This window comes from Coccinella septempunctata, chromosome 3 (genome assembly GCF_907165205.1).
Source record: "Coccinella septempunctata chromosome 3, icCocSept1.1, whole genome shotgun sequence".
Taxonomy (NCBI): domain Eukaryota; kingdom Metazoa; phylum Arthropoda; class Insecta; order Coleoptera; family Coccinellidae; genus Coccinella; species Coccinella septempunctata.
In genome coordinates this window covers 15,168,498-15,181,268 of record NC_058191.1, presented here as the reverse complement: position 1 = coordinate 15,181,268, position 12,771 = coordinate 15,168,498, and the positions used below count along the sequence as shown (strand labels likewise).

Here is a 12,771-nt window from a genome sequence, read left to right as displayed (position 1 = left end):
AAATGATTCTTCTAGTAAGCTGAGAAATATCGAATGTCGAGTACCCCAAGGAACAGTGTTGGGACCAATCTTGTTCTTAGTCTATATGAATGGTTTATTACTAATGGAGAAGAAAGGCGAGGTCATTAGTTTTGCGGATGACACTGCCATATTGTACGAGGGAAATTCATGGCAAGAATTAAAATCCGAGACTGAAAAAGACCTTTCCAAAATAAAATAATGGTTTGAGATGAATAAATTAACAATGAACGTAAAAAAAACAAAGTACTTACCATTTACTTCCTATGAGTCAGGTCTTCCGAACTTGGGTCCTCTGAAAGTCAACGACTTCACAGCAATACCCGAAACTGACTCCATCAAGTATCTCGACATTACAATCGATAGACACCTGAAATGGAACATACATATAGACAATTTGGTGAGAAAACTCAGATGCCTTCTATCAAACTTTAGATACCTTAAAAAGTATCTGGACATAGAAAAGCTTATGTAGATATATAATGCTCTATGCCAATCGCTAATAAAGTATGGAATTATTGCCTGGGGCGGAGCGTACGAATGCCACATGAAAAGAGTAGAAGTGATCCAGAAATGGTTGCTCCGTGTAATCTATGGAAAGCCCCATTTGTTCCCATCGGACGAATTATACGTCTTATCACGGGCAATGAATCCTTACCAGTTGTTTGTATCCCAGATATTAACGGCCATCTGTTCTAGGAAAATTCACCTCACTTTAAGACAAACCGAATGTAGGTATGAAACTAGGGGTAAGATAATCCACGTGATTCCTAGAGCTGAAAAGCGTATTGGACAAAAATGCTTCACATACCTAGCTCCACGCATATATTGCATGATCCCGAAGAACCTGAAAGACATAAGACCAATTAAGAAACAAATAAATATGATGAAAGGATGGATTTCTGAAAAGGGAAGAAAATATTTCATATCGATGATTAATTTATAATAATAAATCATCCCTCATACTCAGGAATTCCTACCTACCTCGGATTGGACTCTGGTTGATGCATTGGTAATACTATACTACACTTAAACAAAAACATGGGTACAACACCACACAGTTATTACTGAGTTATCGACACTTCATTTTTGATATAGTTCGTTTGATTTCTTTGTTGGTTCGGTTTTGATTCGGAATAAGATTTTATTTCAAATGTGGCTACTGTAATAATGTTTATATGTTAAGTAATTGTATATCGCGTACAGGCTTCAGCCTCTGCGATTCATGTTTATGTCACAATAAACTATTCTATCTATCTATCTATCTATTTTGTTCAAATTTTACACAAAAATATTCCACATGCGCCAAGTCATTGTGTGTTCACTGTTAGAACCAAATATCGTCACCTCAGAGCAACAGTGAGACAAGTGCAAAATTCAAGTTCCGAGAAAATAGAGTTCAAATTTGTCTTTTCTAGGCACTTAACCCATAAGAACCTAGTGTTACACATATGTAACGCAAATTTCACTGTCAAATCTATTTTATTTCTCAGTAACTGTAGCTATTAGCGTTACATATATGTAACACCATTTTTCTCAAACAAAAACTATAAAATTTTCAAACAGAAATTGAGTTGTTTTTGTCTTGTACACTCTATAAAGAATATTTATTCAATTAGAATAGTGATCATAACTCAGGTTATTAAGGGTTAAGGTGCTTTTTTGGTATTTTCCTCGTCTGACGAGGAGCTGTCTTTACGCGCGCGTTAAGATGGGGGCGCGTTTTGAAGTTTAGCAATCAGCGTTGCTTGATTCCTCTTAATGTCAGAACTGACATTATTTCTCGCTGTCAAACTAGCAATTTCGGCAAATGTAGGGGGTTTCGGCGATGAAAGCTTATTTATTTCTCCTTTCAATAAACATGTTTTTTTTTTGTTATAGCGGGGGGAATCTGCGACCGTGAAAACACGGGGTTCTATCTCTCGCCCAGAGTAACCCATTTCTAGGGAACTCTGTGGGGTTACTCACTCTCTTGAGTTCGTGACCCACTAAACCTAACCTGCTTTACATTGGTTCCGGGCATTGCCTATAAACCATTTATCCCTTGATCGGTTAATTTCTTCATGCACATTGTCGTGCCAGGGTTTTCATGTTCGTCCATTTCGGATATCTCTTCATAGTATAGTTTTAATAAGTTTCCGTACTCATTTTAATCTCTCCTCAATTGATCTCGCGGTCTCCTTTTGTAAATTCTCATTCTTCCTCTGTCTTTCTCCGGATCGTAGTCCACTAGTCTCCTGAGTTCTTCGTTTGGATGTTCCTTCGCTGTTTCGAATAACTTTTCAGCTTTCGTCTTCATGCATTCGGTGATGGTTTCCCACTTCAAATCTCGATATATCTGTTTGTTCCTGACAAACCAAGGCGCATCTATGGCACATCGTAGTAGCTTGTTTTCTGTTGCCTGAATTCTTTGTATATGGCTCGTTGCCGCGAATCCCCAAGCACCTGATCCATAAGTCAGTTGCGGTCTAGCAACGGCTTTGATTATTTTCAATTTTGTCTCATTTGACATATGGCTCTTTCTACCTATTAGCGGGTATAGCATATTCATCGCTGCCTTGGTTTTGTCAACGGCTTGTTTGATATGGCTTCTCCAAGTTAGACCTTTTTCTAGGGTGATACCTAAATATTGCGCTTCCTTTTTCCACTCGATTTCTTCTCCATCTACCTCTAGATTTGTTGTAGTTCTCAGTTTCTCAGTCTCCTCTTTTGCAGTAATATCGTTTGGCTCTTTTGTCCGTTGAGCTTTATTTTCCATTTAATACACCAGTCATTCATTTAATCTATAGCTTCTTGTAATATTCCTTCTATGATTTCTGGCTTGCGATGTCGCATTGCGATTCCCGTGTCGTCGGCGTATAGTGTCAGCATAGTCCTTGCAGATTTTGGTATATCGTGAATATATATGTTATACAGTAACGGCCCAAGTACTGACCCTTGAGGCACCCCTGCTTCCATATATCTGGTTGTGGAGTTTTCTCCTTCCACTTTCACGTAGAATCTTCTGTTCCTCAAATAATTCCTAATCAACTTGCACAGTTTGATTGAATATCCAGCATATCTCATTTTGTGAATCAATCCTTCATGCCTTACTCTGTCGAATGCTCTGGCGACATCTAGTAGTACAAGACCAGTTGCTTGTATATTTTGGAATCCTTCTGTTATGTATTCTGTGAGTCTCAGTAATTGCTGTTCTGTTGAGTGATCTCTTCTGAATCTGAATTGCTCTGCTGGAATGAGAATCAGATTTTCAGTTTCTTCTGTAAGCCTCCTAGCGATTACTCTTTCTACTTCTTTTCCTAGGGCGGACAATAAACTTATCGGCCTGTAGTTTTGGGGGAATTTTTTATCTTTGCCTGGTTTGTTGAACACTATGAGTTTTTCGGATAGTTTTCAGTCCTCATTATACCGTTCGCAATATTTGTGAGAGCAGCTATACCTTTTCTAGGTAATTTTTTCAACATAGCATTCGTTATTTTCTTTATATAAAAGTTGGGTTTTCTATTTAGTCGTCTACTGGTGGTTTGTCCATTTCTTCTTCGTTGTTCTCAACTAGTTCTTCCAGATCATCATTATCGTCATCAGGTCTGTGATTTATTCTCGATTCTCTTTCTATCGAGTCCGCCAGTGCTTCTGCTTTATCGATATTCGTATATGCCATTCCTCTTTCTCCGTGCTGAGGTGGTATTTTAGTCTCTTTTCTCTTCTCAGACATTTTTGTATTTTCCATGCAGAATGATCGATAGACAGTATTTAGTTTTTGAACTCTTTTGTTCCATCTATTTGTTCTCATGTCCTCCAGGGCATTTTTTAGAACTTGTCTGTGTCGGTTTAGATTTCTCTTATTTATATCTGTTTTGTTGAGCCTGTACGTTTTTCTAAGTCTCCGATTTTTCCTGATGAGATCTTTGATTTCTCAGGGTGTATCGCCGTGTGGATGTATCGGTGCTGGTCTCGTTATTTTCTTTGTGCTCTTTTTGTAGGCATCTAGTAAGTATATTCTTTTCTAGTTTATCAACTGCGCTTTCTAGGCCTTCCGGTGTGTTGATTTTGGTATTTCTGTTACCTCCGATTGTATCAGATGGCTATATTTAGTCCAATCGGTGTATTCTCTTGTTTGCATTCCCAATAAACACACACACACGTGTATAATACGTTTATATGTGGTGGGGGACGTTGATTGAAGGTTACTCGTTGAATTCTGTAACGTTATTTCGAAACCTAAATTCCACCATACGTTGATTTCACATAGCATCAACGTTTATGATCAAGCTGGTTACTGAATCCACTAACATGAAACGTTGTAATTTCAGTGCATCCTCAACGTGTATTCAATAGGAAGTGAGAAACATTAAATCAACGTTGAATACGATACCCTTCAACAACTCGTTACTGTAGTCACCAATATGTAACGTGTCTTTAGCGTACTTACTCAACGTATATTCAGTAGGAAATAAAAAACACTACATCAACGTTGCATACGAAATCATTCAACAACTCGTTACTGTAGCCACGAAAATGAAACGTGATCCTGAGGTGTTTCCTCAACGTATATTCAATTAAAAAGCAAGCAACATTACAATTACGTTGAAGATTAGGTAATCTTTGTTGAAGACAAAACTATCCAAGATCCTCTTCCTGTAGCCTCTATTATGAAACTGTAACGTTTTCTTGTCATGCAAAGAAGTAAATATTGAAAAAAATGTAAGCGGCATTATAAGAGCAAACCGATAACTTTTTCATAACGGATATGTTCTACCAATTACCATTAGTTATGAGATCAGTTTATAATTTGAATCAATTCAAGAGACTGGTATGAGTGATATCTTTGAGTATTCAACCCCAAAATTAATAGCTCAAATAATACTCAATGGTGATATTAAGAAATTTAAGAATAGATATTGGGATGATGTCTTCTGATGTAGATATATGATATTATGAACTATAAGCTGCGGTGGTCTGATTGACAGCGATGTAGGGTAGGAAGCCAAAGGTACCAGGTTCGAATCCTGCCGTGGTGATGGATGTTTTCAGTTGTCTTGATGAACCTAGTTTGATAAAAGATAATGTTTGGCTAATGGAATCAATCACAAGGCAGGCTAATGGGTAGAGGGTAGAAAAACAAATCAAATTTTATTTTAGAATCAACATTTAAATTTCGTATGGTAGCAACGTTTCTTCAATCGAATGGCAACGTTATATTCTCGTAGAATTTCCATTCCAAAAACAGTGTTCGCTACGTTACTCAAACACTAGAATGAAACGTATTTCCTAATGACATTTTGCCGGTTTCTCAACGTAGCGTTACTTGAAGAACTCAACGTTACTTCCACGTATCTGTGTTTATTGGGTTAGTTCTCTTCTTGGCCCTTCTCCTATTGTTAATTCGATGGGGTTGTGGTTAGATGTTCCTTGCCACAAGGTCTCTATCGAGAATCCTCTAGTGATATTCTTCATAATTGCGATATCAATTATATCTGGTAATCCATTTCCGAATGCTATGTACGTTGGTTCTTCAGGTCCAATAACGATAGCTTCATGTTTTTCAGCGAGATCTTTCAGTTTTCTGCCATTTCTGTTTTCCATCCTGCTGTTCCATTCTGGAGATTTGCAATTAAAATGAAACATGTTTATGATTTTAACGGTTCATTCTGATATTAGTCTGTTTTCTCCTTACAGGGTCCCGCCTTGGGTCCACATTGGTGACAGGGGCGGAGCGCCAACTCCTCGCTCGTTGGCAAACGGTCTCCTCATCTCTCCAACGTCTCCAACGTCAGTGGCGGAAAGGAGTATTTCACATACCAGATGGAGGAGGAAAAGAAAATTTACGCCGTCATTAGGCATCTTCCAATAGACGCAGATCTGGAATTGATCAAAAATGACCTGAGATTACAGGGAATCGATGATGCTGAGGTATCTAGAATGACATCAAATAAAACGAAAAAGCTGATAACATTATATCTTGTTAAAACGCAAAAGAAGGATATATATGACATCCAATCTCTGTATTGTAGTCGAACCAAAAAGGAAGGCAGAAAGTCCAAGCCAATGCTTCAGATGACAAAGGTACGGACACGCACAAAATAAATGCTCCTTCCCGTGGAGATGTGTGAATTTTTCGGGAACCCATAGCAGAAAAGATTGTGAACTCACTAGGAAAGGTGAAGAAAGAAACGCTACATGCGTTTTATGTGGTGAAGAAGGCCATCCAGCAAGCTACAAGGGATGTAGTGGTGACCAGAGTGAAAAGAGCCGGCCAAAAACAAACAGAACAGAAAAAGCCGTCGAATAAATCAACACCTGTACGAAAGTTCTGGAAACTGTAAAAACCAAACCTGCAGAACAGGAAAAGAAGAAAGAAACTTCTAAGCTTATGCGGAAGAACGAGGAACAAAAGAAGACTCAATTTAAACCAACTGTAAATAGTCAACAAGAAAAAAGAAAAATATCTGAATCAGCCGATGATTTAGATATTTTCACGGAATAAATTTTCAACAAGATAATGTTGAAAATTGAAAGAGAAATGCCTCCAGCATTATTCAGTAAACTGAATTAATGGACCTTACGGATTTTAGGAATGGAATGATATTAAAGCCCCACAGGAAATCTGGAAATAAGAATAAACCGGAACAGATGACTGAATTTCCTGAATTATGAAACATATAGATGCGACAGAATTACAAACACCGGAGAAGGAGTAGCAATATTGGTGAGAACAGATCTGAAACACTACTTCAAAAGTAGATCCGACGAAAAGAAACAGAAACATTTTTTTTTTTTTTTTTGGTGTAGCAGGGGGAAAATCTGCAAACAGACGAACACACCCTCTGCTGAGGGGGAACAGTGTGGGGATTCTCACTCTCTGAGCTCGAGACCCACTAAAAACCCTTAACTGCTTCTTCATAGGTTCCGTGCATTTTGCCTATTAACCAGTTGACTCTTATGGTTTCTGGACTCTCACACGATCATAGTCGTGTTGATAGTTGTATGCTGCCTATAGCTTTTATAGGTTAAGCTCTTCTTTGGTTACATTTAAATCCTTAACTGATCTCTCGGTCTTCGGTGGTAGGTTCTTGACCTTCTAGCTTCTTCCGTTGGATCGTAGTCGACTAATCTTCGTAGTTCCTCATTTGGATGTTGTTTGGCTTTGTCGAATATCCTTTCCGCCTTTCTCTTCATAAATTCTGTAACTGGTTCCCATTCCAAGTCCTTGTAGATTTGTTTGTTCCTAACAAACCAGGGTACGTCTATCGCCATTCTAAGGAGTTTATTCTCAGTGGCCTGTATTCTCTTGATGTGGGTCTTGGCTGCGAAGCCCCATGCCGCCGATCCATATGTGAGTTGTGGTCGCGCAATAGTTTTAATCATCGTCAACTTGATGTTCTTATTCATATGACTTCTTCTGCCTATGAGTGGATAAAGTTTACTCATTGCGGCTTTTGTTTTATCAACTGCACATTTGATGTGGTTTTTCCATGTGAGTCCTCTGTCAAGCGTCACTCCTAGGTATGTTGCTTCATTTTTCCATTCAACCTCTTCTCCATCAACTTCAAGGTTTTCTTCCATCCTCAATCTTCTCTTTTGCAGTAATATTGCTTGAGTTTTTCTTCCATTGATTTGGATTTTCCATTTGATGCACCATTTGAGTAATTCATCTATGGCTTCCTGCAGTCTCCGGTGTATGATCTCTGGGCGTCGATGTCTGAACGCTATTCCTGTGTCATCTGCGTACAAAGTGAGCATATTTCTAGCATTCTTCGGGATATCATAGACGTATATTACGTAAAGCAGAGGTCCAAGTACCGATCCTTGAGGCACTCCCGCTTCTAATTGTCTGGTTTGAGAGGTTGCTCCATCTATTTTCACATAAAAGTTTCTATTCCTCAGATAGTTCCTTATAATCTTGCATAGCTTGGTCGAATATCCTGCTTTTTTCATCTTGTAGATTAGGCCTTCGTGCCATACTCTATCAAAAGCTCTCTCGATATCCATCAGAACTAATCCTGTGGCCTGTTTGGTCTGCATTCCTTCGGTGACGTATTCTATGAGCCGTAGTAATTGGAGTTCAGTCGAGTGTTCTCGTCGAAATCCAAATTGTTCGGGTGGAATTATCTTCAACATTTCTGTTTCCTCATTCAGCCTTTTGGCGATAACCCTCTCGACGACTTTTCCTAGTGCTGATAATAGGCTGATTGGTCTATAATTTTGAGGAAATTTCCGTTCCTTTCCAGGCTTGTTGAAAACTATCATTTCTGCAGTTTTCCATCTCTTTGGGTAGTATTCGGTCCTCATCACTCCGTTTGTTATATTCGTCAAGGCTGCTATTCCTTTTCTAGGCAATTTCTTCAACATATAATTCGTTATCCTATCTTCTCCCGGTGCTTTCCGGTTTTTCAGTTTCATTATTATCTCTTTTTTTTCTGTTGGTGAAGCCGGTTTTGGAATGATTTCGGTTTCCGGTGGTTCCATCATCAGTTTTTCGTTTGCCTCCACTTCTTCTTCTAGATCTTCATTGTCATTATCATTTCTGTAATTTATTCTGGCTTCTCTCTCAATTGAGTCGGCAAGTGCTTCGGCTTTTTCAAGTCTCGTATATACCATTCCGTTTGCTCCATGCAGTGGAGGTATAACTGTCTGTTCTCGTCGTAAGCGTTTTTGCATTTTCCGCCGAGTGATCTATTGTATTCAGTTCCCTTAATCTCTGGTTCCATCTGTTATTACGGAGTTCTGTTAAAGCATTTTTCAATATCTGACTATGCTTATTCAGTTTCTTCTTGTCTTCTTCTCTTCTGCATCATCGTGCTGAGGAGGTTTTTCGTGAACTTATCCAGTTCCTCAGTGATTCCAGAAATTCCTTTTCTGGTTTCGGCTTTTTTGACGGTTTTTGCCTTTTCCGTCTTTTTCTCTGGTTTCTTCGTCTCTTTGACTGCTTTGGTTGCAGTTTCCTGGGGTTTCTTCACTTCCAAAGAGTTCTGGGCTGGCTTCGGAGTATTTTGTGTTGGCCTCGAGCTGGTTTGGTTTGATCTTGGCGATCTCTTGGCCTTTTTAGTTACCAATTTCCATTCGCTACATCCCTTGTAGCTGGTTGGATGTCCTTGCTCTCCACAGAGAACACAAGAAGCATTTCGCTCCTCGTTCTCCCTGGTAAGCGTACACTCCTTGGAGCTGTGATTACCGGAGCATTTCACGCACCTCCATGGAAAAGTGCACTTACTTTGGGCATGTCCATATCGCTGACAGCGATAACATTGTCCAGGCCCTGTCGTCCTTCTCTTAGGTTCAACAACACAGTTCATGTTGTAGAGCCTTCTCACCTCGAAGATACCCTTATTCTGGGTTTTAACCAGCAATAAGGGCATCGGCTTTTTTGTTATATTTGAGGTCATCCTTATGACCTCAGCATCGACCATCCCTTGATCCTTGAGGTCGTCAAGGATCGTCGGGATATCTGCATCCAGCGGTAGGTATCTCACTACCGCATAAATTTTCTTTTCCTCCTCTCGTTGGAGAGTGTAAAACTCTCTGTTGATTTTGTGGAGGAATTCAGTCATCCTTCGATGATCTTGTGGGGTTTGTGGGACGACCCTAATTCCGTCCTTCACAGTTGTCGCTCTGCTGTAATTAATGTCGTTTCGCATTAACGCGTTGGAAATTGACGTCCATTCGGACGTACCTCTCAGGGTAACTGGGGGGATTTTTTCTTTTCTCTCCACTGGAGTGTTTTCCTGTTGAGCTGAGGCTGATACCTTTTTTAGGTATCACCGTTGCTTTTTTTGCGGTCTCTTCGTCTGAAGATGCACTTTCTTTACGCGCGCGTTTTGTGGGTGTCGCGTTCTGGGTTTTTGCAACTTGAGTTGCAAAATTTTTCTTCTTTTCCGGTTCTGGAGCTACTTCCTGTTTGGAGGAATTTTTGGGGACCGCTACCGGCTTTGCAATTTCTGCAAATGTGGGGGATTTCTGTGCCGAAATGTGTTCTGCAATTTCCGCAAAACTAGGGGATTGAGGCACTTTATTCTTATTAACTTCCTCTCTCAAGAGGCGTATCTCCCCGACCAACTGAGCTACGGTTTCAGTTAATTTATTTATTTGAGCCTTCAATTGCTCATTCTCTTCTTTGAGCCTTACAAGCTCCTCTGCTTCTCTATCGCTGAATTCTTCGGTGTCCGTAGCTTCCATGTAGGAGCTCTCATTGTCTGAGACCTCCGACATGGCTTTTTGTCCGTATTGAACTATATAAGGTATTTCTGTGTAATAATGAATATTGGAAATACTCACTAATATGTTACTTCTAAGCTATGTGGCTAAGTTATATATTTTCTATACTATGAGAAAAATAAATCGACTCACCAGTGATATCCGTGGAACCAGCGATCTTGGGGGTGATCTGGACTCTACACTGAACACACTGAATTTGAACGAATTTCCGCTCTATAACGCATACACTTATAGAACTTACAAAAAACTTCGGAAGTTTCGTAGACGGAATCAAAAATTCCGTAGCTTCGCTAGTGTACACTTTCACTTCGACTTTCTCTTTTACAACACGAGAGATGACGTATCGCACTGGAATCATTCAACACATCTACCTGCTTCAACGTCTCGAGGTGGACTGTCCCAGATATGGGTGGTACCGGGAAAATAAAATACCCGGGGCGGACCAAAACTAGCACTGAACAATGGCAGCTGGTTGTTCAGCACTGACCTCAAGCAAAGTACTGTTGAGTACCGTTGATTACTATTGGTTGAGAATCAGACACTAAGCGGCGTGGTTGAAACAACTGAAGCGGTGCTTACACAGCGATGAGGAAAGCAAGGGGAAACTACCTCATTAAGACTCCCTAGAAATCGTCATGGCTCAGAGAAATGACAGTCAACAGTTCACTAATCATGGTTTTCGGATGCCAAGATTCGGCAGGGGAAGAGATGACATAAACAACAGGGCTTCCCAGGTCGTCAACCAGCGAAATCCCTGTTTGTTGAAAATATACAAATCAACTCTTAAAATTGCGACATGGAACGTAAGAAGTATGTACGAGCCTGGAAAGTTAAGAAACATAGAGCAGGAGATGGTGCGACTAAAGATTGATGTTGTTGGAATAAGTGACACAAGATGGATTGGTTCGGGTGAACTTAGTACAGAAAATGGACGAGTTTACTACTCTGGCAATGATGACACTCAACACCGCTATGGAGTGGCCGTAATTCTTGACAGAAACGTAGTAAAATCAGTAACAGGCTTCATACCAATGTCCGAAAGAGTTATGTTGCTACAACTGATGACAACTCACGGAAAACTAAACCTAATACAAATTTATGCTCCTACCACTGACAAAAACGAAGAAGAGTTAGAAAACTTTTATAATGACCTTCAAAAGACATTACGACTAACTGCATCTAGAGATATAACAGTAGTTATGGGTGATTTTAATGCTAAAATCGGCGAAGGAAGATGTGACTCTACAGTAGGGCAGTACGGACTTGGTGTACGCAACGAGAGGGGCGATCGTCTTGTTGAATTCTGTCAAGAAAATAATTTTGTGGTAACGACCACGTTTTTCAAACTTCCCAAGAGACGTCTGTATACATGGAAATCACCAGCTGACAAAGACAACAACATTGTCAGAAATCAGATCGATTACATCCTAATAAAACACAGATATCGAAACGAAATAAAAACAGTAAAAGCTTACCCTGGTGCGGACGTATCATCTGATCATAATCCTCTTATTGCTAGGTTTCAGTTACAACTAAAAAAGATGCAAAACAAGCATAAAGTTGATAAACTAGACATAGAGAAACTAAAATCAGAAGAAATCAGAGAAAAACTTAAACAACAGATCAACGCAAACTTAGAAAAAGCCACCACCAAATCTCAGAAAAATAAGGAAAGCGCAGAACAACAATGGCAGTTCCTTAAAACAGCACTTATAGAACCAAGTAAAAAAGAACTTATAACAAGCAAACATAAGAAAGAAGATTGGATGACAGACAGAATCTTGGAGTTAATGGATGAAAGAAGAAGATGCAAGTCAAATAACAACATTCGATACAAGCAGCTGCAAATCCAAATAAGGCGAAAAATAAGAGAAGCAAAAGAAACATACTTCTCTGATAAATGTAAGGAGATAGAAGATTTACAAAACAAGTATGACAACTTTAATCTAAACAAGAAAGTCAAAGAGCTCGAGTCAGAGATGCCTGGATGTTAATCGCGACCTCTATATCTGCTTTATAGACTATAATAAAGCTTTTGATAAGGTAAAACACGACCAACTTATAGACCTTCTTAAGAACAAAAACCTGGGCAAACAAGATGTAAGATTAATTTCAAATCTGTATTACAACCAACGGGCCACAGTAAAAAATGGGCAGGAAAGATCTGAGGAAATGGAAATAAAGATAGGAGTCAGGCAAGGTTGCATACTATCGCCCTTGTTATTTAATGCGTACTCGGAGCCAATTTTACTAGAAGCCTTGGAAAGTGAGACAGCTGGTATAAAGGTGAATGGAGTCTTGATCAACAACATCAGATATGCTGACGATACCGTAATAATAGCTGACTGTCTGGAGGATTTAGAGAGAGTCATGAACAAGATATTAAGAGGTAGCGGGAAGTACGGACTTTCTCTTAATGTCAAAAAAACCAAGTTCATGAAAATCAGCAAGAACAATGACACAAACGAAATACTGCTGGTTGGAGGTCAGCAGGTCGAAAGAGTAAAAAGATACACTTACTTAGGAACACTTATAACA

The 12,771-nt window shown here is 39.4% G+C and overlaps 1 protein-coding gene across 1 annotated transcript; it reads left to right on the top strand.

Annotated features, from left to right (window-relative positions):
• Nucleotides 1–10,868: 10,868 nt before the first annotated feature.
• Nucleotides 10,869–12,227, top strand: LOC123310270 (craniofacial development protein 2-like). The gene has a single exon (XM_044893739.1). The coding sequence runs from the start codon at nt 10,869–10,871 to the stop codon at nt 12,225–12,227; it is 1,359 nt and encodes a 452-aa protein (XP_044749674.1).
• The last annotated feature ends 544 nt before the right edge of the window (nt 12,228–12,771 follow it).

Excerpts from the sequence above, each read along its gene's own strand:
- LOC123310270 (XM_044893739.1), top strand. The coding sequence starts at position 10,869 with ATGGCTCAGAGAAATGACAGTCAACAGTTCACTAATCATGGTTTTCGG.